This window comes from Mobula birostris, chromosome 11, assembly GCF_030028105.1.
Source record: "Mobula birostris isolate sMobBir1 chromosome 11, sMobBir1.hap1, whole genome shotgun sequence".
Classification (NCBI taxonomy): Eukaryota; Metazoa; Chordata; class Chondrichthyes; order Myliobatiformes; family Myliobatidae; genus Mobula; species Mobula birostris.
This window is the reverse complement of record NC_092380.1, coordinates 8763311-8787926: the sequence shown is the minus strand read 5'-3', so window position 1 is coordinate 8787926 and position 24616 is coordinate 8763311. Positions and strand designations below refer to the sequence as shown.

Genomic DNA, 24616 nt, shown 5'->3' with positions numbered 1-24616 from the left:
GTTTTTTTGTGATATCACTCTGTAGGAACGTTGTATCATTTCTTAATGCATGCATGCATTTTTAAATGACAATAAACGAGGACTGAGTGTCCTCATTATCTAATCTAATCTAAAAATACCTTATCAGCCAATCATGTGGCTGCAACTCATTGCCTAAAAGCAGATGGTCAGGAGGTTCAGTTGTTGTCCAGACCAAACATCAGAATGGGGAAAAATATGATCTGACTGTGAAATGATTGTTGGTGTCTTTTGGGGCGGTTTGAGTATCTCAGAAACTGCTGATCTCCTGCGATTATCACAAACACTGTCTGGAATTTATAGAGAATGGTGCAAAAAACAAACAAAAAAAATCCAGTGAGTGGCACTGTGGGTGAAAACAGCTCGTTAATGAGACAGGTCAGAGGAGACTGGCCTGACTGGTTCAAGCTGACAGGTAGGTGACAGTAGGTCAACCACGTGTCACTACAGTGGTGTGCAGAGGAGCATCTCTGAGTGCACAGCACATCGAATCTTGAAGTGGATGGGCTACAACAGCAGAAGGCAATGGACGTACACTCAGTGGCCTCATTACTCAGTACTTAATAAAGCGGCCACAGAGCGTGTACGCTGAATAAAGTTGACCATTGAAACTTGGACATTGGCTGCTTTATTGGCTTGCTGTAGTCCCTACTTCAGTGATGCTCCACATCGGAAGACCCATGTTAATGCGTTTCACCCCCCCTGCCTTGCCTCGAGATTTCATTCAGGTACAAGGCTTTTACTGCACTTGCATCTCGCAAATGATCAAAGAGCCCCATCTGATTAACTGATCGGCAGGGCTGCAGTCTCGCGGGTGGGGTCTGTGTAAGTACAAGCTGCTGCTACTCTGATCAATTTGGAAGTCTATTTGCCATCTAGACAGGTGCTTATTAGAAAGAACCACTTTCCTTTGAAACTCATCAACCTTCATTAGCATTATATTTATAAATTCATACAGTTGGTTTAAGCAAAATGTTCTCAAGGTATTTTTAGATTGCTTCCCAATAGATTTATTTAGTTTTTGAGCATATGTTACAAGGTTAAGTATTTAGCAAGTCACCTGAGACTATGTCACTGAGAGAGACAACAGCACCAGAATAGCTCTTAATTCCAGTTAACTGATTAATTTGTCAATGACCAGTATACAGACGCAAGTGATTTACTCTTAGAATAACACGTAATATATTTTTAATCCATTAATGGAATTTTCTCGGAAGTGAATGGCTTGCTGGATTACCATTTATGATGATCAATAAGATTCGATCATCCTGGGGGGATATGGAGTCACATATAAACCAGACCGGAATAAGAGCAACACATACATAAAAAGGATCTAATGCTTCCCGTGAAGAAGGTGGCAGAGTTTGTCATCAAAACGTCGGTTATAATCAATACCTGCACCCAGCTAGAAGCCTGAGAAGAGTTAACACATATACACTTTCCTCTTCCTTCCATTCCCCACGCTGGTTCCCCTCTTACCTCTCCTCTTCTCCTCATCTGCTCCCCTCCTCCTTCCCTTTCTCCCATGGTCCACTCTCCTCTCCTATCAGATTCTTTCCACCTATCACTTCCCACCTTCTTACTCAGGGCCCCAAACAGTCCTTCCAGGTGAGACAACACTTCACTTGTGAGTCAGTTGGGGTCATCTATTGCATCCGGTGCTCCCGGTGCGGCCTCCTCTACATCGATGAAACCCGACACAGATTGGGGGACCACTTCGTCGAGCACCTCCGCTCCGTCCGCCAAGACAGACAGGATCTCCCAGTAGCCACCCACTTCAACTCTGCTTCCCACTCCCATTCAGATATGTCCATACATGGCCTCCTCTACTGCCATGATGAGGCTAAACTCAGGCTGGAGGAGCGACACCTCATTTACTGTCTAGGTAGTCTCCAGCCCCTTGGTATGAACATAGAATTCTCCAACTTCTGGTAATTCTCTCCCCCTCCCTTCCTCTATCCCTATGTCACTCTGCCCCCTCCCCCAGCTGCCTATCACCTCCCTCATGGTTCCACCTCCTTCTACTACCCATTGTGTTTTCCCCTATTCCTTCTTCACCTTTCCTGCCTATCACCTCCCTGCCTCCCTTCCCCCACACCTTTATCTTTCCCCTTACTGGTTTTTCACCTGGAACCTACCAGCCTTCTCCTTCCCACCCTCCCCCCACCTTCTTTATAGGGCCTCTGCCCCTTCCCTCTTCCGTCCTGACGAAGGGTGAAACGTCCACCGATCTTTTCCACGGATGCTGCCCGACCTGCTGAGTTCCTCCAGCATTTTGTGTGTGTGTTGTTCAGGATTTCCTGCACCTGCAGAATCTCCTGTGTCCTGGACAATAGCTTAATCCCTGCCAAAAACATATAACTGAACCAAATGCTTTTTTAATTGGCTTTCTGACCACTATTACTGAAACTAGCTCTTTATCTCAGGAACATACTGATTTCCATTTCAGATTTAATCATACTTTCAGTTCAATAGCACAGACCTTTGGTCCACTATTACTGTAATGTCATACTTGTGGCACTGTCAATGTTTTTTAATGGTGTTACTTGTTATGTACTGGACAGAAGCATCAAAGGCCTCTTCAAAATTGCATCTCGCTGAATATAGCAAATACTTAATTATAGGATACCTTGCTTAGACTGCTGTGTACATACATCTATTGATGGTTCTGGACACATCTTCAGTGATGTTCCTGGAACCATCGGATGCTTCGGGTCTTGTGTCCAGATGGCTAGCTACTTATGACCCCATGGCTCCCCTCTTTTGAGCCACAGCCATCTTGAGGCCCTTTCTGCTGCATCGGTGGTACTGCGGATGGCTCTCCTCTTCCTCTCTCTCTCGATGCCCAAGATGCTGAAGGCTCTAACTAAAGGATGGGCTACGAATCCCCTACAACCAACCTCCACTGGGAGACACCTCGCTCTCCATCCAGCCCGCTGACAGTTGCTGACCAGTCCTGCGTACTTGGAGAGCTTCCTTTCAAAGGCCTCCTCCAAGCTATCTTCCCATGGGACTGTCAGCTCCAGCAGCACCACTTGCTTAGTCGACTCAGACACTAGGATAATGTCTGGTCACAGGGTGGTGGCTGCGATATGGTTGGGGAACTTCAGCTGCCCTTCGAGGTCCACCAACAGCTGCCAGTCCCTTGCAGAGGTCAGGATGCCTGCAGATGCTCTTTTGGCAGGTATTGGCTGTTCCCCAGCTCTGACAAAGGCAATGGTCTGCTTGGAGGGTCGGGACCGCTTCGCCCACTCAACTCCTGCACTGACGGCTTCAGCGATGGTCTCTAGGACCTGATCATGCCTCCACCTGTACCGTCCCTCACCAAGTGCCCTTGCACAGCCGCTGAGTATGTGCTCCAGGGTTCCTTGCTTGGAGCACAGTGGGCACACAGATGACTCTCACGATAATATAAGCACCCAAATAGTGCTACACTATTACAGCTCAGGGAGTTAGATTTCAGAGTTAACCTCTGTAAGAAGCCTCTGTACGTCCTTCCCGTGGTTTGCTCCGCGTGCTCCAGTTTCCTCCCTCAGTCCAAAGACATACCGGTCGTTGTAAATTATCCTGTGATTAGGCTAGAGTTAAATCAGAGTTTGAGGGCTGGCTGGTGGCGCAACGACATTGGCGCCGGACCCGGGGGCGGAGGTTCCTGGGTTCGAAACCAGTCAGGTCTGCTCCCGAGTACGCTTTCCATCCGTGCCGGGTTGAGTGTTGAGATTGCAACTCGACCTCGTAAAATAAAGGGAAAAGCACTGCGAGGTGGCTGTGTGAGGAGTGGTGCGCCACACAGTCTCTCTCTCTCTCTCTCTCTCGCTCCGCGCTTTGTAAAAAGCCATGATAATGACATCATCACGGACGCACGCACAGACTCACACACACGCAGGCACATGCAAAAAAAAAATCAGAGTTTGCTGGGCGACGTGGCTCAAAGTGCTGGATGGGCCTATTTGGAGCTGTATCTAAGTAAAGCTGTCCTGTGATTAGTTGTCTGGGGTTGCTGGGCAGTGTGTCTGGAAGGGCAAGAAGGGCCTCTTCCACGCTGTATCTCGAAATAAAGAAATAAAATAAATAAAAACCAATCAGATGACCTGTAATATTAGTAACACCTGTAGGGTGTGCTGTGATAACAGTTTTCAATCGCGTCGTGCTCACATCCTGTAACGTTATTGTGTTGCAGGTCCTCAGGCCACTGAGTCAATGCCTTGAGCTAAGGAGTCACATATATCACTCGGCAGGATATCAGAATACCAGACAGGTATTTAACAACTTGTTACCAGGCTTTTATTCAGATTTACTTAATTAAATTTCCTCAGTTGCTGTGGTGAGATTTGAGTTCTAATCCAGATCAGTCACAGAGACGACTGGAACACCAGACCTGTAAAGCAGGAGGCATGCCTCCACAGATTTGAATGTGGGAAGTGTTCACGCGCCACAGTAAAGCCAGATAAAGGATGCAGTGCTGAGGCCTCATAAGGCATGGGTTAGAGCACAATTAAAGCCAGCCTCCTTCCCCTCCACCCACCTTTTCAAGTCAAGTCACTTTTTATTGTCATTTCGGCCATAACTGCTGGTGCAGTACACAGTAAAAACAAGACAATGTTTTTCAGGACCATGGTGCTACATGAAACAATACAAAAACTACACTGAACTACGTAAAACAACACAAAAAAACTACACTAGACTACAGACCTACCCAGGACTGCATAAAGTGCACAAAACAGTGCAGGCATTACAATAAGTAATAAACAGGACAATAGGCACAGAATAGAGGGCAGTAGGTTGGTGTCAGTCCAGGCTCTGGGTATTGAGGAGTCTGATGGCTTGGGGGAAGAAACTGTTACATAGACTGGTCGTGAGAGCCCGAATGCTTCGGTGCCTTTTGCCAGATGGCAGGAGGGGGAAGAGTTTGTATGAGGGGTGTGTGGGGTCCTTCATAATGCTGTTTGTTTTACGGATGCAGCGTTTGGTGTAAATGTCTATAATGGCGGGAAGAGAGACCCCGATGATCTTCTCAGCTGACCTCACTATCCGCTGCATGGTCTTGCGATCCAAGATGGTGCAATTTCCGAACCAGGCAGTGATGTAGCTGCTCAGGAGGCTCTCAATACAACCTCTGTAGAATGTGGTGAGGATGGGGGGTGGGAGATGGACTTTTCTCAGCCTTCACAGAAAGTAGAGACGCTGCTGGGCTTTCTTTGCTATGAAGCTGGTGTTGAGGGGCCAGGTGAGATTCTCTGCCAGGTGAACACCAAGAAATTTGGTGATCTCAACGATCTCTATGGAGGAATTGTCGATGTTCAGCAGAGAGTGGTCGCTCCGTGTCCTCTTGAAGTCAACAACCATCTCTTTTGTTTTGTTCACATTCAGAGACAGGTTGTTGGCTCTGCAGCGGTCCGTTAGCCGCTGTACCTCCTCTCTGTATGCTGACTCATCGTTCTTGCTGATGAGATCCACCACAGTCGTGTCATCGGCGAACTTGATGAGGTGGTTCGAGCTGTTGCAGCACAGTCGTGGGTCAGCAGAGTGAACAGCAGTGGACTGAGCACACAGCCCTGGGAGGCCCCCGTGCTCAGTGTGATGGTGCTGGAAATGGTTTTTGTTTTGGCATCTTCCCCCTTCCTTTCCAGTCCTGAAGAAGGGCCTCGGCCCTAAATGCAACTGTTTATTCATTTCCATAGATACTGCCTACCCTGCTGAGTTCCTCCAGTATTTTGTGTCTATTGCTTTGGAGTGCTGCGGACAGTTTTGGGCCCCTTATCAGAGAAGGGATGTGCTAGTGTTGGAGTGGGTCCGGAGAGGTTCTCGAGAATGATCCCGGGAATGAAAAGGTTAACATACGAGGAGTGTTTGATGGCTCTGAACCTGTCCTCACTGGAGTTTAGAAAAATGGGGAGGGGGGGTGGGGTGTGGATCTCATTGAAACCTATTGGATATTGAAAGGACTAGACTGAGAGGACATGGAAAGGTTCTTTGCTATAGTAGGGGAGCCTAGGACTAGAGGCAAAGCCTGGGACTACAAGGGCATCCTCTTAGAACTGAGATGAGGAGGAATTTCTTTAGCCAGAGGATGATGAATCTGTGGAATTCCCTGCCACAGATGCGTTGGAGGCCAAGTCATTTAAAGCGGAAGTTGATTGATTCTTGATTGGTCAGGGCATCAAAGATTACAGGGAGAAGTCAGGAGAATGGCATTGAGGGGAATAATAAATCACACATGACGGAATGGTAGAGCAGATTCGATGGGCCAAATGGCCTAATTTTGACCTTATATCTTAGTCTTATGATATGCAACCCAGGCATTGAGAAATACAAAGGAGAAAGATTCCAGGGTTCACGCATTTCTCATGACCAAATTAAGAAAGATGAGAAGTGACTTGATAGGGTTGTACAAGATGATGAGAAGCAAATATCGAGTAGATAGCCAGAGACTTCTTCCCAGAATGGAAATGGCTAATTTGAGGGGGGCATAATTTTAAGGTGATTGGAAGGAAATATGGGGACGTACAGGGCGGATGTCAGAGGTAAGATCTTTACACAGAGAGTACTTGGTACGTGAAGCACCCTGCCAGATGTGGTAGTAGATGTAGATGTATTAGAAGCATTTGCAACCTGTTAGATAGACACATGGATGACAGAACAATGGAGAGCTATCTTAGAGTAGATTAAAAGGACGGCAAGACATTGTGGAAACTCCGCCATGGATGGTCCCAAGTCTGGCTGTGAAAGGGGGAAGGATGGGCCTGGGGCTTAGAAACCCAGAACTACAGCAATGCCAACAGAAGCTCCAAAACCCTCATTCCTGGGAGAGGAAGGATCTTTGCCTACAAGATGTGTGAAGCCGTATGGAGAAGCAGGGACCACAGAGCTGATCAACCTTCGAACAGGACAGAGGACTATGGTGAGCTGCTGCAGGAGACCTATGCCACCGTAGTGGTAATGAGCTTAAGAAGAAGATAACGTTGTGGCCATAAGGCCTACACTGTGCTCTAGTGTTCTACGTTAAACTTCTAAATATTGTGTCATTTCTTGATGCATGCATTACTAAATGACAATAAAAGAGGACTGTGTGTCTTCATAATCTAAAACTAAACAGCCCTTCGAAGGTTTAGTCAAAGTCAGCTCCAAAAAGGGTTTCAGCAAATAAGCCAGGCAAACTTTTTATCGCCACAACAAACACTGAGAGAACTTACATAGTCAATCTCCTCATCGTAAACGCTCCTCTCCTTCCTGCTGTTCATCTTGGGGAAGACCTCCTTCACAACGTGGGGGCCTTTTCCGTTGGAGCCTCGGTGGTCAACGGTGACAGTGGCCAGGCTGTTCTTCCTCGCTGAGGCCTGCATCATGGGCACCTGCAGGAGTTCGGGCAGGTCGCTGGGACCCTTGGTGTCCAGGGAGAGGGCCCGGCGGTGCACCAGGCTCGAGCCGTTGACTGCTTCGGCCCGGAGGTCGTCGGGGCCACCAGAGGAGGTCTTACGGCCCTCGGAGCAGAGCAGCGACTCGTGCTCACCGGAGTGGAGGTTCCGCTTCAGGCTTGAGGCGCGGCCCGCGCTGTTCCAGCTGGCCCTCCGACTGCTCCAGGGGAGGTAGTGTGAGCTCTGCAGGCTAGGCTGGGAAAAGGACACAGTGTTCAGTGGCTGGGATAGCAAGAGGCGAAGCATGATGCACCTCAGACCCATAACATCACTGCATTCACACCCGCTAAAACCTGGAGAAGCACCGCTGACAAGAAGGTTACACCAGTGAGTTCAGATATAGAGGCTGTCGGAGGGACGGTACCGAGGGAGTGTCTCACTGTCGGAGGGACGGTACCGAGGGAGTGTCTCACTGTCGGAGGGAGGGTACCGAGGGAGTGTCTCACTGTCGGAGGGAGGGTACCGAGGGAGTGTCACACTGTCGGAGGGACGGTACCGAGGGAGTGTCTCACTGTCGGAGGGAGGGTACCGAGGGAGTGTCACACTGTCGGAGGGACGGTACCGAGGGAGTGTCTCACTGTCGGAGGGAGGGTACCGAGGGAGTGTCACACTGTCGGAGGGACGGTACCGAGGGAGTGTCTCACTGTCGGAGGGACGGCACCGAGGGAGTGTCTCACTGTCGGAGGGAGGGTACCGAGGGAGTGTCACACTGTCGGAGGGACGGTACCGAGGGAGTGTCTCACTGTCGGAGGGAGGGTACCGAGGGAGTGTCACACTGTCGGAGGGACGGTACCGAGGGAGTGTCTCACTGTCGGAGGGAGGGTACCGAGGGAGTGTCACACTGTCGGAGGGACGGTACCGAGGGAGTGTCTCACTGTCGGAGGGACGGTACCGAGGGAGTGTCTCACTGTCGGAGGGACGGTACCGAGGGAGTGTCACACTGTCGGCGGGACGGTACCGAGGGAGTGTCACACTGTCGGCGGGACGGTACTGAGGGAGGGTCTCACTGTCGGTACTGTCGGAGGGGACGGTACCCAGGGAGCGCCTCACCGTCAGAGGGACAGTACTGAGGGTGCGCTGCAGTACTGGAGGTTCGGTCTCCCTGATGACTCTTTAAACTAAAGCCAATTTTCTGCAAGCAAGCCTGAACATCTGGTCATGATAGCATTACTGTTTGTGGGAGCTCGTTGTGTTGGACTTGGCTGCTACTTTTCCCATACCACAGAAGTGTCCAAACTTCAAGCAGTATTTCATAGACAGTAAAGAGCTTTGAAAAATCTGAAAGATGAATGTTACTTAGAAAATCAAGCCTTTAACTTAGAGAATGATAGTTGTAAATTCGCACAGCATGGAACTAACCCTCTGGGCACTGACTCTGTGCTGATCTTAAAGCATCTCTTTACACTAATGTCACTGTAATTCCATTTTTTATTCTTTCCTGATTTCCATCAACATCCCACGTAAAGTTGTAGAGTACTACATCACAGAAGCAGGCCATTCAGCCCATCTCATCGGTGCCAAACTATTATTCGGCCTTGTTTTATTACCTGCACCTCGATCATAGCCGTTTATAAACCATTCCTACCACACACTTTTCCAATCTTCTCTTAAATGTTGAAATCGAACCCACATCAACCACCTCTGGATTCCATATCCCTAGTCTCTACGCTAGGGGGCAATTTACAGTGGGCAATTAGCCTACCAACGCCTGCTAGTTCCCCTGGAATTCTGCCCCTTGTTATAATTCAATTCTATGAGCAAAGATAGACTGCATGCTCGTGGTCTTCTGCTGCTGTAGCCCATCTACTTCAAAGTTTGATGTGTTGTCTGTTCGGAGATGCTTTTCTGCACGTCACTGTCGTAATGGTTATTTGAGTTACTGTCGCCTTCCAGTAAGCTTGAACCAGTCTGGCCATTCTTCTCTGACCTCTCACAGTAACGAGGCATTTTTGCCCTCAGAACTGATGCTCACTGGATGTCTTTTGTTTTCGCACCACTCTCTGCAAACTCTAGGGACAGCTATGCGTGAAAATTCAAGGTTTCTGAGATCCTCAGACCTTCCCTTCTGGCACCAACAATCATTGCACGATCAAAGTCACTTAGATCACATTCCTTCCCCATTCTGGAGTTTGGTCTGAACAGCAACTGAGCCTCTTGACCATGTCTTGACCATGTCTTGACCATGCTTTTGTACATTGAGTTTCAGCCACATGATTGGCTGATTAGATATTTGCATTAACGAGAAAGTGGACAGGTGTATTTAATAAAGTGGCCACTAAGTGTACGTAATCTTTCCTGCCTGTGGAACTTTGTAGATTAAGATCAGTAGAAGGTTTGGTGGTTACTGTCTTCTGTCTTTAATTTGGTTTCCCCTGGTTGCAGAATGTTGAATCTACACTGTTCCATTCCCACTCGAATGAAGTGCCTTTAGACGTCCTCATAATGTCAAGTTCCCTCTTTCTTTCACTTCTTATTCATGTAAGTGGCACCAGGCTGATCGGCTAGGGTATGCGTCACTGCTGAGTGCAATCCTGCTGTCCAGCAGCTCAAGTATTTCTCTCTCCGTCAGCCACAACGGGGTGGTGACCTCTACCCCTTTTCCAACATGGGGAGTGGGGTGGTCCATGAGCTAAGTTGTAGAAACCTGACTGGTGACCTTGTTGGCACCAAGGAACCTAAAATGGGCAACACATCAGTTGCCAAACACACAGGGTATTCATTACATTTGTTAGGGAATGGTTCTTGATTGGTAAGGTGGGGGGGTTTAACAGTTATTGAGAGAAGGTGGGAGAAAGGGACCGAAAAGAAAATTAGCTATGATTGTTTGCTGGAGCAGACTCGATGAGCCAAATGGCCTAATTCTGCTCCTATGTCGGAATTCTGCTCCTACACGGTCAGAATTTCAACGAAATTCTCAGCTGGCAGAATGGGAGATGGCTCACATCTGAGCTGAGAATTTAGTTGAAATTTTAAACATTCATCCCACATTCCAAATGCATTAAGTCGGGTTAATAGAGGGTTTAAGCTGCACATGAGTACACTGACTCTAAGTACCATCAATAATAAGCATTCATCGATGTAAGTACTCTTAATTGTTAAGTACCCAGAGTGATAAATTCTCACAGTATTTAAGAATGATAAATGGCAATAATTTGTTTAACTCGCCCATGCACCGCCCCCAACCCCATACTCATTATAAACAGGAATCCCATTAATCCAATCATCCGCTGTAAAATATGTGGAGACAGACTGTGGTGTCTTTGGAAGCACTTGTTCTGAAAGAGCTTATGCCTAACTGATGTCATTATTTGTGGCCTTTACCAGTGGTCCCCAGCCTCCGGGCTGCGGACCGATACCGGGCCACGAAGCATGCAGTGGTGCAGTGGTAGCCAGGACGCACCCAGCACATCTTTAAGAAAAAAGCAGATAAACAAGCTAATTAATTAGGTGCCGCCTGGCACGTAAAAATCTGGGCCGACATTTACGTGCCGGGCAGCATCTAATTAATTAGCTCGTTTATTTCTGCTTCTTTCTTAAAGATGTGCTGGGTGCGTTCCGGCTACCACCGCACGCTTAGCCGTCCAGTATCAGTCCACGGCCTGGAGGTTGGGGACCACTGACTTCTACAATGTGAGAAGTAGGAGCAGGAATAAGTTCTTCTACCTCTTGAGCTCACTATGCCTTTCAGTGAGGTCATGGTTAACCTGAGCTGGGCTTCGCCATCATTATCCTGTCCGTTCTCAGAAAGCCTTGAATTCACATGTCTCAAAGAGCCAGGAAACAGGCGTTTTCAAATAATCCATGCCAACAAAGTTGCTTAATGGAGCTGGTCCTATAGGCCTGCATTGGGTAATATCCCTCTAAAGCTTTCCTACCCATGTACCTGTCCAAACACTCTAATTGTAGCCACCTCTGCCACTTCCTTTTGTGGTTCATTCCATACACCATCACTTTCTGTGTAGGAAAATTTGCCCCTCAGTGCCCTTTTAAATCTCTCCTCTCTTGCTTGAAACCCATATTTAAAGGCTTTTAAAATTTAAACTTTCCTGCGCTGTCACAGGAAGGCACTGTCCATCATCGAGCACCACGTCACCAGGTTCAGCAGCAGTTACTACCCCTCAGCCATCAGGGGCTTGAACCAGAGGGAATAACCACTCAACTTTGCCCCATCACTGAACTGTTCCCACTGTTTACGAAGAAATCAGGTCAGTGCCTCAACTTCCTTAGGAGCTTGCAAAGATTTGGCATGACATCTAAAACTTCGACAAACTTCTATCGATGTGTAGTAGAGAGTGCATTGATCGGCTGCATCACAGCCCCGTAAGGAAACACCAATGCCCCTGAATGAACAATCCTACCAAAAGTAGAGGATACAGCCCAGTCCACCTCGGGTACATCCCTCCCCACCATTGAGCACATCTACTCGGAGGGTTGTCGTAGGAAAGTAGCAGCCATCGTCAGGGGCCCCTGCCACCCAGAACGTGCTCTCTTCTCGCTGCTGCCATCAGGAAGAAGGTACAGAGGCCTCAGGACTCGCATCACCAGATTCAGGAACTGTTATTACCCGTCAGCCATCAGGCTCTTGAACCAGAGGGGATAACTGCACTCAATTTCACTTGCCCCTTCACTGAAATGTCCCACTACACATGGACTCACTTACAGGGACCCTTCGCCTCATACCCACAATAAATATTGCTTATTTGTTATTATAATTATTTCTTTCTTTTTGTATTTACACAGTGGGTTGCCTTTTGCATCTTGGTTGTTTGACCACCCTGTTGGGTGAAGTTTCTCATTGTTTCTATTGCGTTCCTTCTACTTATTGTGAATGCCTACAAGTAAATTATACAGTGACATATATGTGCTTTGATAATAAATTTCCTTTAAACATTTGATCTTTGAACTTTAAACCCTCTAGATTAGGACTCTGTGACCCAAGGTAAAAGATTCTGGTTATTCACCTTGAATATGTTCTTGTAATACTGAATGCCCGTAAGAAAGTGAATCTCAGTGTTGTATGTGGTGACATATACTTATTTTGAGAATAAATTTACTTTGAATTTTGAACTTTGAACTTTGTTCAGTGCCACTGCCATAGATTTTACTCGAATACCAATAATTTTACTACAAGAGTAAGTTCCTCCTTATTTCATTCTTCATTGGGCAACTCCTGGAGGCTTTGCCCTCTACTTCTGCATTCTCCCACTCAAGGAAATATTCTCTGAACATCTATCCTGTGTACATCACCTGGGGTGAAACAGGTAGACAGCAATGAAGATTGTATGGAAAGGTTGCCTTCATGGGTCAAGGCAATGTGTACAAGAGATGGGACATCATGTTACAACAGTACCAGGTGATGGTAGGTGTGCAATTCAGATGAAATCAAGGTGTAAAGGGAGCAGAATTGACCCACAAGGATATTGCCAGTTTGAGTTGTAAGGAGGAGATTGGATTGGCTGGAACTTTTTTCCCTGGAGGGTAAGAGGTTGACGTGTGACCTTAAAGATGTTCATAAAATCATGAGGGGCTTGGATAAGGTGGATCGTCACAGACGTTTCCCCAGGGCAGCAGACTCCAAAGCTAGAGGGTATAGGTTTAAGTTGTGACTGGAAAGATTTAAGGAGGACAGGCTTATAAAATCATGAGGGACATAGATAAGGTGGATTGTCACAGATTTTTCCCTAGGGTAGCAGAGTCTAAAATTAGAGGGTATAGGGCTTAAGTTGAGACAGGAAAGATTTAAGGTGCACATGCTGAAGAAGAAGATTCTTCACTCTGAGGATGGTGTGAGTTCAGAACGAGCTGCCCGTGGAAGTGGTAGATGCAGGTTTAATTGTAATATTTAAGAGAAGTCTGAATAGGTGCATGGATGACAGAGGTATGGAGGGATATGTTCTGGGTGCAGAAAGGTGGAACCAGGTGGAAGACCTGATTCTTAGTCTCAGGTTGGCATGGACTAGATGGGCCAAAAGGCCTACTTCTCTGCTGTAGTACTCTTTGAATCTATGCTTCACTCACTGAGTTCCTCCAGCAGATTGCTTGTTGCTTTGAATACCAGTATCTACGGTCTCTCGTGTCTCCACACATTTTCTACATTTAAAAGAATGAGAGGCCAACTCATTGAAACATACACAATTTTCACAGGGCTTATCAGGGAAAGCGCAGGGAGAACATTCTTTTTGTGGAACAGCATAGAACTATTTTCCATTGTCTCAGAGAAACAAAGGGGTAACTATGTAGGACAGGGATGTGCAGAAAACATCCGCAGTCAGAGGTTTCTCCATCTGAGAATGTTCTGTGGGCTCAGTCACTGACTTCACACAAAGTAGAGATCAATAGCTTTCTTAAGCAAAAAAAAAACTGGAAACACTCGAACAGTAGGCAGCATCTGTGATAAAGGAATGTGGAAGAAAATTTCAAATATAGGGTTTAAAGAGCTGTGTTTTGCTAGAGCCTTGCAACCTTGTGGACATCCTGTGTTTTCACAATAAAGTTGCAAGTCTACATAACTAAGATAATTGTGCTGGCCATTAATACTCCTTAGAGTGATATCACAGCTGCACAAATAGGTAAGGGTGGACAGATGATCCACAAATCATGAGAAAAACATTAATGAACTACCAACTCTTTGTCTTGCTAATGGAGGGGGGGGGGTTTCACTCACTTGTCTGTTACTAGATATAAACACAAGCTGATTTCCCTGTAACTCAGAGCTCCACCCAAGTGGACTTTCTGTGATATTCTGCCAAAGTAAAAGATTCACCACTTGAAGTCTGGTATCGAGCTTTATTTTACAATCTCCCTGAAAAAGAAACAGTGGTTCACGTCCGTTAAATTTCGTCGGGAGAAGGAAAGGGAGAGATGTGAGCAGGTTTTACGTATAAGGGAAAGGACATGCAGAACAAACAGAGTGTCGTGACAGAAACCTAATTCAACAGATAACGTTCTGTTATCTGCGATGGTACTAATTCTCCAGGTCACTGTTACAAAGAACTTCTCTGGACTAGTAGTTACAAAACTGAAGTAAATTTTTTGAACAAGTTCCTGGAGGATCATGAAGCAAAAAAACTGTATATGCTGGAATAGGAAAGTAAAATGCTTTAAGTACAATAGCAGATAAGGCAGCATCTGTAGAGGAATGGAGTTCCTCCGAGCAGATAGTAGTGTAGAGCTAATTGTCACTATATTAGCATTCTGACTTTAGTGTACAAGATAGAAATGAATGCCACAGTTGCACAATACTTTAGAGGGGCTGCAGAGGAGGTTTACCAGGACGCTACCTGGATCAGAGAGCATGTTTTATGAGAAAAGATTGAACAAGCTAGGGTTTTTCTCTTTGAAGTGAAGGAGGATGAGAGGAGACTTGATGGAGGTGTATAAAATGGTAAGAGGCATTGATTGAGTGGACAGCCAGAGACTTGTTCCCAGGGTAGAAATGACTGATACAAAGAGGCATAAGAGGTCTTGGGAGGAGGATGTCAGAGGCAGGTCTTTTAAACATAGAGTGGTAACAGTGTGGGACGCCTGTCGGGGGTAGTGGTAATGGCAGGTACATTAGGAACATTTAAGAAACTCTTCAATAGGCACACAGGCAATAGAAAAATGGAGGGCTATGTGGGAGGAAAGGGTTAGATCGATCTTGGACAGGGTTAAAAGGTTGGGGCAACATCATGGGCTGCAGGGTCAGTACCATGCTGTAATATCGTGGCCAGCACGGTAGCGTAGTGGTTAGCACAACACTTTACAGTACAGATGACCCGGGTTCAATTCCCATCACTGCCTGTAAGGAGCTTGTACATTCCCCCCGTGACCACATGGGTTTCCTCTGGGTGCTCCAGTTTCCTCTCACATTCCAAAGATGTACCGTTTGTAAATTGATTAAGCTGAGATTAAATTGGTTTGTTGCTATGCGGTGAGGCTCGAAGGATCAGAAAGCCTACTCCGAGCTGTAGGTCAATAAATAAATAAGTAAATATTCCATGCTCTATGAAATTCCCTGGAAGGATTCTAGGGAAGAGGAAATCACCGGAGGGATGTTGAGGATGGTCTTGGGTCAGTGCGTTGCTGTAATCTGGAACTCTGGTCTGTGTGATACTGTTCTACATTTTAAGATATGAAAACTGGCCAAGATTTCACAGTGACTGAGAGGATTTAAGGAAAATGAGCGAGGGAGGTGGGAGGATGGCTGGATTCTTTAACAGGTGGGTGTCATCTGCTCTGTTAATTAAAAGAAGAGATGCACATACCTCACCCATGCAACAACAGATCTGGTGGATAATCTCAGGGAGTCAAAAATGGAAACTCTCCAAATCCCATTACTTAAATGGTATAAAATTCCAGAACAATGATTGAAAGCAACAATCAGTGTGTTTCATTGCTTGTTGGGTTTGGGCCAACATTAATTTCTGTCTCTTATACTCTTCCAGGGGATGGTGAGTCACTTCTTGGTAGCATAGCATCTAATTTTAGAGGGCAATTAAGTATTTCTACATTCCCCTGAGGGTGAAGTCCCAAGCCCCAGACCAGGCACGATCTCCTTCTTAAAAGAACGTCAGTGAACAAAATTTGTCATCAGTTTCACGGCCACCAAACAAACAGCTCAGGTATAACATTAAAACGTGACCTGGCTGGCCAACATGAACACAAGCTGAGCCTCAAACTCTGATTTATTTTCCAAACCTGACCCGGCCATTACAAAATCTAACACACTATTGGCCAGTGGAAAGATGAAATACCCAAGTTTATCAAGAGCAGTGGAAACAAAGTTCAATAGTTCAAAGTAAACTTATTATCAAAGTACATATATGTCACCATTTACTAAACTGAGATTCATTTTCTTGCAGACATTCACAGTTGAACAAAGAAATACAATAACAAACACTGTAAAACCACACACAAAGACTGCCAAACAACCAATGCATGATAGACAAACTGTGCGAGGTTAAACAAGTAAATAAATAATACTGAGGACGTGAGTTGTAGAGTACTTGAAAGTGTTGAGATGAGTGAAGTTATCTGCGCTGGTTCAGGAGCCTGATTGTTGTAAGCAGGGGTTCCAAACCTTTTTTATGTCATGGACTCCTACTGTTAACTGAGGGATCAATGGAACCCAGGTTGGGAACCCCTGCTATAGAGTAATAACTGTTCCTGAAGCTGGTGGTGTGGGGCCTAAGGCTCCTGTACCTCCTTCCCAGTGGCAGCAGTGAGAAGAGAGCATGGCCTGGATGGGGGAGGTCCTTGATGATGAATGTTGCTCTTTTGTGGCAGTGCTCCTTCAGATATGCTCAATGGTGAGGAGGGTTTTTCCTGTGATTAACACGTTTATCCCACAGTATTTGGGTAACAGAAATGAAGCCTTCATTGAACATGGTGGAAAACTCATGTCACTGGACAAATGGTCAAAGCAAGCTACAAAGCTTTTGGACAAGTAACAAAATCGCAAAGTGCCTTTTAAAGGCACAAGTCTGGAGCAACACACAAAGTGTTGGAGGAACTCAGTGGGTCAGGCAGATTCTATGGAGGGAAATAGACTATCCGTCTGAAGGATCTTGACCTAAAACATCAACTGTCCATTTCTCTCCATAGATGCTGCCTGACCCTTCTGAGTTCCCCAGCACCTTGTGTGTTGCTCACAATATCCATTCCTTCACATTTATTTAATTATGGAAGTGGTTCCTCAAAGTTGTTATAGCCGGAGGTGGTAGTGGGGACAACGGTGTGCGCCTCAAATAGCCCCTGATAACCAGGTCCAGCTCCTGGCCTTCACCTGTGGCTTAATTACTAAGCCAAGATCGCTTTGGGGAGATGGGGCTCGTCTGCTGTGGTTGACAGCTCATCTAGGAGAAGGAAAACTCTGATCTTCAACCTCCACTGCCTTCTGGCTGTACCCACTCATGGGAAAGCTTTGGGAGTAAACCCTAAGGGAAAATTCCGGAGCTGGAGTCCCTAAGACAATAGACAATAGGTGCAGGAGTAGGCCATTCAGCCCTTCGAGCCGGCACCGCCATTTGCTGTGATCATGGCTGATCATCCACAGTCTGTATCCAGTTCCTGCCTTCTCCCCATAAGGCAGTCTTACATTGAATGCAACGCTGACTGGGAACCCCGGCGACACTGCTGGTACCAGACTGCATTGGTCTCTGCTGTTCCTTTGGGCTCATCAGATGCGTGGAGAGGGGGATTTTTATTACAGGGGCAACAACTTGCTGTCCATATCGTACTGCCCAGGCTTGCATATCTAGACAGCTGGGATGCAATATCTATGGTCAACTCTGACTGACGGAGGCTCTCACCTCCCCTCACATTTATTAAAGTACAGCACAGAATAGGCCATTCCGGACCTTCAAGCAGCACTACTCAGCAACCATGATTTAACCCCAGCCTAATCACCGAACAATCTATAATAACCAATTAACCTACTAACTGGTATGTCTTTGCACTATGGGAGGAAACCAGGCCACCCAAAGAAAACCCACCCATTCCATGGGGAGGACGGACCGACTCCTCATAGGTGATGTTGGAATTGAATTTTGAACTCCATTGCTCCGAGCTGTTCTACTGTCACGCCAACCACTACCGCTACCGTAACCATGATGCCTTTGCTGTCTATAAAATAGGAGATGGAGGAAGAAAGACTGATGGACAGTCGGGATTTATCCTGTTGGGAAATGAGAAGGCTCCTTTCTGACTGGCAGTTGAAAGATGCCGGGAAGATGGACGTGTTAAGTGAGTTTTGATGAAACTCTGAGGGAGGACTAGTTGGGGCAGAACTAGTTACACATAATATTTCAAACGGGATGTTTGCAATTGAGGTTTGCAACTTGTGCCAATTTTGTTATGTCTTTAGATCCTTTTCAAAGTTCGAAGTAAATTCATTATCAAAGTACACGTGTGTCATTTTCTTGTGGGCATTCACAGTAAGACAAATAAATACAATGGAATCAATGAAAAACTACACACAAACAATGGCTGACAAACAAATAATGTGCAAAAGAAGACAAACTGTAAATAAAAATAAATAAATAAATAATACTGAGAACATGAGTTGTAGAGTCCTTGAAAGTGAGTCTATAGTTGTGAAATCAGTTCAGAGTGGAGGTGAGTGAAGTTATCCACACTAGTTCAGGAGTCTAATGGTTGAAGGGTAATATCTATCTGTTCCTGGTGAGGTGAGAGATAAGACTCCTGTACCTTCTTCCTGATGACAGCAGCGAGAAGAGAGGGAGGGCTGAATGGTGGGGATTCTTGATGATGGATGTTACCTGTATGATAAAGGACTCCTGATTCTGAATTTACTTCTTCAAAGCCTTTGCACCTTATATGGGCCCCCTCCACTGCACTACTAGATGTAATATTATATTCTGCATTCTGTAAACTGGGTTTTCTTTTTGCACTACTTTGACATATTTTGGAATTCATTGAAAGTGCTGTCACAGGTAGATAGGATGGTATAGAAAGCTTGTTGGCACATCGACCTTCAGAAATCAGTTTTGAGTACAGGAGATGGGATGTTATGTTGAAGCTGTATAAGACATTGGTGAGGTCTAATTTGGAGTATTGTGTGCAGTTTTGGTCACCTACCTACAGGAAAGATGTAAAGAAGGTTGAAAGAGCATAGAGAAAATTTACAAGGATGTTGCCGGGTTTGGAGGACCTGAGTTATAAAGGAAGATTGAATAGGTTAGGACTTTATTCCTCGGAACGCAGAAGATTGAGAGGAGATTTGATACAGGTAAACAAAATTATGAGGGGTATAGATAGGATAAATACAAGCGGTATAGATAGGATAAATACAAGCAGGCTTCTTCCGCTGAGGTTGGGTGGGACTTCAACTAGAGGTGATGGGTTAAGGGTGAAAGGTGAAAAGTTTAAGGGGAACATCATGTGAAACTTCTTCATTCAGAGGGTCATGAGAGTGTGGAACAAGCTGCAGTGCAAGTGGTACATGCGAGCTCGATTTCAACGTTTAAGAGAAGTTTAGATAGGGACATGGATGGAAGGGGTGTTGAGGGCAATGGTCCCTATACAGACATTTTAAATGGCTTGGCATGAACTAGATGGACTGAAGGGCATGTTTCTGTGCGGTAATTTTCTATAACTCTATGGCTTTCTGAACGATCTGTCTGAATAGTGAGCAAAGGTTTTCTCCTTACCCCAGTACATGTGATAATAATCCAGTTACATTAAAAGGGGACTTATATATTTTTATACCTAAAGGAACAGACACAAAATTCTGGAGGAACTCAGTAGGTCATGCAACATCAATGGAGAGGACTGAACAGTTGACATTTTGGGATGAGACCCTCCATCATACCTATTGTAGGTATCAAAATGAACTTAATTTTGTAGGTATTGTAAATTCTGCAGGTATTCAATGAACTACATTGAACGCTACTGTAAGTACTGAAGGATCAGTCGACATTTCAGGCCAGGACTCTTCCCATACCTATTGTAGTATTCAGGACTTCTTACAGAGCTTTGCTGCTGACTGTGATGTAGGAAGATTAGCAGGCACTCTTGTGCACAGCAAGATCCCATCAAGAGGATGCAATAGGTTAGTGAGTGGGATTGAGTGATGATGACCAAATCCCTTTCTCTCCTTAAAAATATAAAGTCGATATTTGTTGCTGAGGATATCAATAGGACCTCAATTCTGTATTACATCCAAAAGATAACATCTCTTTCAATGCGGTCTTCCCTCAGCACAGCATTGGGCTTTTGTGTTCAAGTCTCTGGAAAGGTCTTGAACACACAATCTTCCCACTGAGCAGAAAGAGAGTTCTGCCCAGTGAACCATGGCTCAGAAGCTCTTTGGCAAGTATGTCATCGTCTGTTCAAATAGGAGAGACAGCCACCTACTTCACCTCCTCCATCCACACCTCAATACCATGTGTTGAGTGTGGCCCAGATGCGCCATGTGATTCTTACCAGTGATTTCTGATCAAAGTTGACCCTTGTCAGTGAGGTCATGCTGCTCTTCCTGGATCCCGTGAAGCTCCGGAAGTTTTCCGGCTGTAGAGAAGTCCTCGATGAGGTTATGATTCCTGATCCTATTGATTGGTTCTGGGGCGCCAGGTCCAAGTGCCCATTGGGGGTCATTGTAATTGAGCATCCTTTCACCTCTGAATCCATGAAAAACGAATGGAAAACCAGCATTAGACATTGCTCAGGAACTGTACTATCATCATCATTATCACTATCATCATCATCATCATTATGTGCCATGTTGTATTGATGTTGGCAATCATGGTCTTACCCATAACCAAGATTATCCTTGGCAAATTTCTCTACTGAAGCGATTTGCCATTATGTTCTTCTAGGTGGTGTCTGTTCAAGACAGGTGACCCCAGTCATTATCAATACTTTTCAGAGATTGTCTGCCTGGCATCAATGGTCTCATAACCAAGATTTGCAATGAGCACCAGCTGCTCATACGACCAGAGGTTCATTTATTATCAAAGTATAGAACTCTGAAATTCTTCTCCGCTGGATAGCCATGAAACCAAGAAAGAAAAGAACAGCAGCACCATCATCAACCCCCAAATCCCTCCTTTCTGCACAAAAATTGAACAAAAATGGAACAGGGACATCAACTCCCAAATTCCCCTCTTCTGCACACACAAAAAAAAAAAACCGAGAAAGATCGGGCGAGAAACAGAATATAAAAAAACTGTAAGACAGGGAAAAGTCTATAGTCCAAGTCCACAACCAAAACGCAGAAAACCTGGGTAACCTTCTCCAGGCACAGCAGCAGTCTTTTCCCTCTATTGGAACGGAGCGATGCCACCAGCTAGTAAAAGGCAGTCTCCCTTCCCCAGTAGCAGAGCAATCCCACCAGTGATCAAAAGGCTGTCTCCCCTCTCCATAGTAGAGCGATCCCACCAGCGATCAAAAGGCTGTCTCCCCTCTCCATAGCAGAGCGATCCCACCGGTGATCAAAAGGCTGCCTCCCCTCTCTGTAGCAGAGTGATCCCACCAGTGATCTAAAGGCAGGGAGCCATCTTGACCTTCCATCACCTGCTCCCGTAGCTTCACATGACTCTGATCAGGATGGGGGAATAGGCAGGTGCTACACCTTGCCCAAGGGTCTTCCACCTGCCAGGCTAATGGAGGGAAGGAGCACCTCCTTTGGCAGAGAAGAATCTCCACCCTGATACCCAAACTTTACTATATCAGTATACCAGTTCCAATCCCAACAGGGAAGGGCACAAACTATCAGGTTCTTGAATCGGTTCTTGAATCTGTTCTTGAACCACAGCATTGGAGCACTGTAGACCACCTCTTGCATAGATTCAGGTTGTGCTAATGCCTTGTTTTTCATTGTCTTTTTCTCTTCAATATCTGATATAATTTACATCTGTGCTGTCTGAGTCTACGTGCTTGTGATGCTGCAACCAGCAAACCTGTACCTCTCCGTTCTTGCACACCTGACCATAAACTCAACTTGGGCTGGAATGAATGGACCGCCCAGGTTGAGAAGCTGACCTGCCTCGTAACCGGGCTGCTGCATTAGCTGGGACATCTCAGTGTCTGGTCCATACATAGTCAATGCAGGATCTCACAGGTGGCCATCCAGCCCCTCGTGCCTGTGCTAGCTCTTTGAAAGAGTTAGCCACTCCACATTCATACAGGATTTATTCAATTACCAATATTGAGTTCCTAAAAAATCCACTTCCACCACCCTTTCCAGATCTCAGCAACTCACTTCATTAGGAGATGGTTCCTTAGCTCATTCTCTGGTCCATCCACCCTCGCAGAACATGCCCTCCCGACTCTTCGAGATGCACCCTAGCCTAATCACGGGACAATTTACAATGACCAATTAGTCTACTAACCGGTACGTCTTCGGACTGTAGGAGGAAACTGGAGTACCCAGGGGAAACCCAAGTATTTCATGGGCGGGAAGGGTCATACAGACTCCTTACAGATGACTCCAAACTGTAATAGCATCACTCAAATCACTACACCACCATGGCACCCAATCTTGCTCCACTGATGACCAATCTCTCTTTCACCGGCAACACCTTCCTCCTATCCAAAATTATTATGAGCCCTTCCATCACAGGTACGAGCACCTGCTTTAAGGGTGGGGGAGGGCGGGGGTTCAAGGTGAGTTACCTGATAAATATTGCATTTCTTTTATCTTCTCACAGTCTTCATAGTTAGTTGAAGTCCGTTCTTCCTCAGAGTCCCACTTGTTGGCATTCCCCTGTAGATGGAGGTACAAGAAGGAAAGTTAAACACATAGCTGTATGGCAGGGGGGAGGGCATTAAAGGTTATACTTGCCACCTTGGTCAGAATGCACCAACTATCACCTCTGTATGACGCTAAGCAATCTGAAGGATGTGCTTAGTAGAAAGTATAAAAACTTCAGTATAAAGTTCAACTCACGTGTCCCAGCAATGCATCTCAGCTTTTACCAAGGTTGGTAATTCCCCTATCTTGGGCGGTGGGATGGAGATACGTCTCTACAAAAGGTAAGGCGCTCCTTCCCTCCGCTAGCTTGCAGTTCACCCCTGGGCAAAGTGTAGCACCTGTTCAGCCCCCATGATCAGGGTCACGCGCAACCATGAGAGCAGGTGGTGGATGGTCGTATGACCAGCTAATGCCTATCACAAGTCCCGCTTGTGCAACCACTGACGCCAGGCAGGCAACCTCTGAAGATAATTGAGGGTGGCTGGGGTTACCTGTCTTGTAAAAACACTGGCCAGAAGAAGGCAATGGCCGACCACTTCTGGAGAAAAATTGGACAAGAGCAATCATGGTCATGGCAAGACCATGAGTGCCCATGTCATATGACATGGCACGCAACTAATAAACAAATTGCCCTATAAACCAGTGGGTCATAGGATCAGAGTTTCATCCATACCAACCAAGGAGTCCACCAAGTTAGTTCCATTTGCCCCCAGTTGGTCCATATTCCTCTAACCATTTCCTAGAAATGTACTTGTCCAAGTACCTCTTAAATTTTGGTATTGTACCCACATTAGCTACTTTCTGGCAGTTTATTCAACATGTCCACCACCCTCTGCATGAAGAAGATGTGTCCTGTGTCCTTTTTAATTTATTCCTGTCTCACCTTAAACATACAGTATGCTCTTCTAGTTTTGATTGCTTTACCCTGAGAAAAATCGTGGTGAGCATTCACCCTATCTATACCCCTCATGATTTTATTCACCTTTATAATGTCATCTGTCAGTCTCTTATGTTCCAATGAATAAATTCCTGGACTGCCCAACCTCCCGCTCTATAGCTCAGGTCCCTGAGTTCTGGTTGGCAACATTCTTTCCATCTAAGTGACTTCTTTCTTATAATAGGGTGACCAAAACTGTACACAACCTTCCAACTGTGGCTTCAGAAGAAAATGAATCTCAGGGTTGTATGTGGTGACAACCCTGAGATAGTAATAAAATTTACTCTGAACCTTGGACTTCTTCGCACTTTTGTAGCAGATGGCTAGGGGAAGCAGGAAGGGAGGCTTATGCCTAGAGAATTCAGGAGGGATGGAAGGAATAGTAAGCCCACCACCCAGTCTCTGGAACGGGATCTGAAAGTTCCTTCCATGACAGTGAAGAAGCATAGGACTGCAACCTCTTACCTCTGCCTGAAAGCCCTCCACCAAGATAGCGACTAGAAGGTTGAAGAGCACGTAGTTGCCAAATGTCATGAGCGCAACAAAGTACAAAGCAGCCCAAGGCGAGGTGGAAGCCATCCCGTTGTAAAGCACGACATTCCAGTCCTCCTGAGTCAGGATCTGTGAAGGGGATTGGGCGAGAGAGGGCGGGCCAGCAGCAAACAGAGGCAGGGAGTTTGGGAGAGAGAAAGGTGAGAAAGCCATGTTCCATTATTCTCCAAACAATATCACTTATAGATTATTACATTGCACTCAGGGTTGGTAGATTTTTTCACACTTATGATATAGTCAGGGGATTGGCATTAGACTGAACATCCAATATCCTCTCTAAGCTGTTCATGTGTGGGCACACACACATCTTCTGCTACTAGCGCACAAAAGGTTGTCACCCTCGACCTCATTGGCATGTTAAGTATATTTCATGATCGTACACAGTCACATTTCCTGTCTCAGTTTCTGATGCAGACGGTGTTGACACATGAGGAGTTTGCCATGATTTGTTTGCAGGTTTTAGAGCTGAGTTATTTATACAGTTTTTATTGAGGAAAT

The 24616-nt window shown here is 45.9% G+C and overlaps 1 protein-coding gene across 1 annotated transcript in view; it reads right to left on the bottom strand.

Moving 5' to 3' along the window:
* The window catches only part of LOC140205397 (voltage-dependent T-type calcium channel subunit alpha-1I-like), a 426562-nt gene that overhangs the window by 153795 nt on the left and 248151 nt on the right, over window positions 1-24616 (bottom strand). Inside the window, exons 12-15 of the mRNA XM_072272989.1 lie at window positions 24032-24187; window positions 22551-22641; window positions 20361-20554; window positions 7212-7628 (exon numbers count right to left, since the gene is read on the bottom strand). Of these exons, the coding sequence (XP_072129090.1) occupies window positions 7212-7628; window positions 20361-20554; window positions 22551-22641; window positions 24032-24187 (858 nt within the window). The remainder of the gene's footprint in view (window positions 1-7211; window positions 7629-20360; window positions 20555-22550; window positions 22642-24031; window positions 24188-24616) is intronic.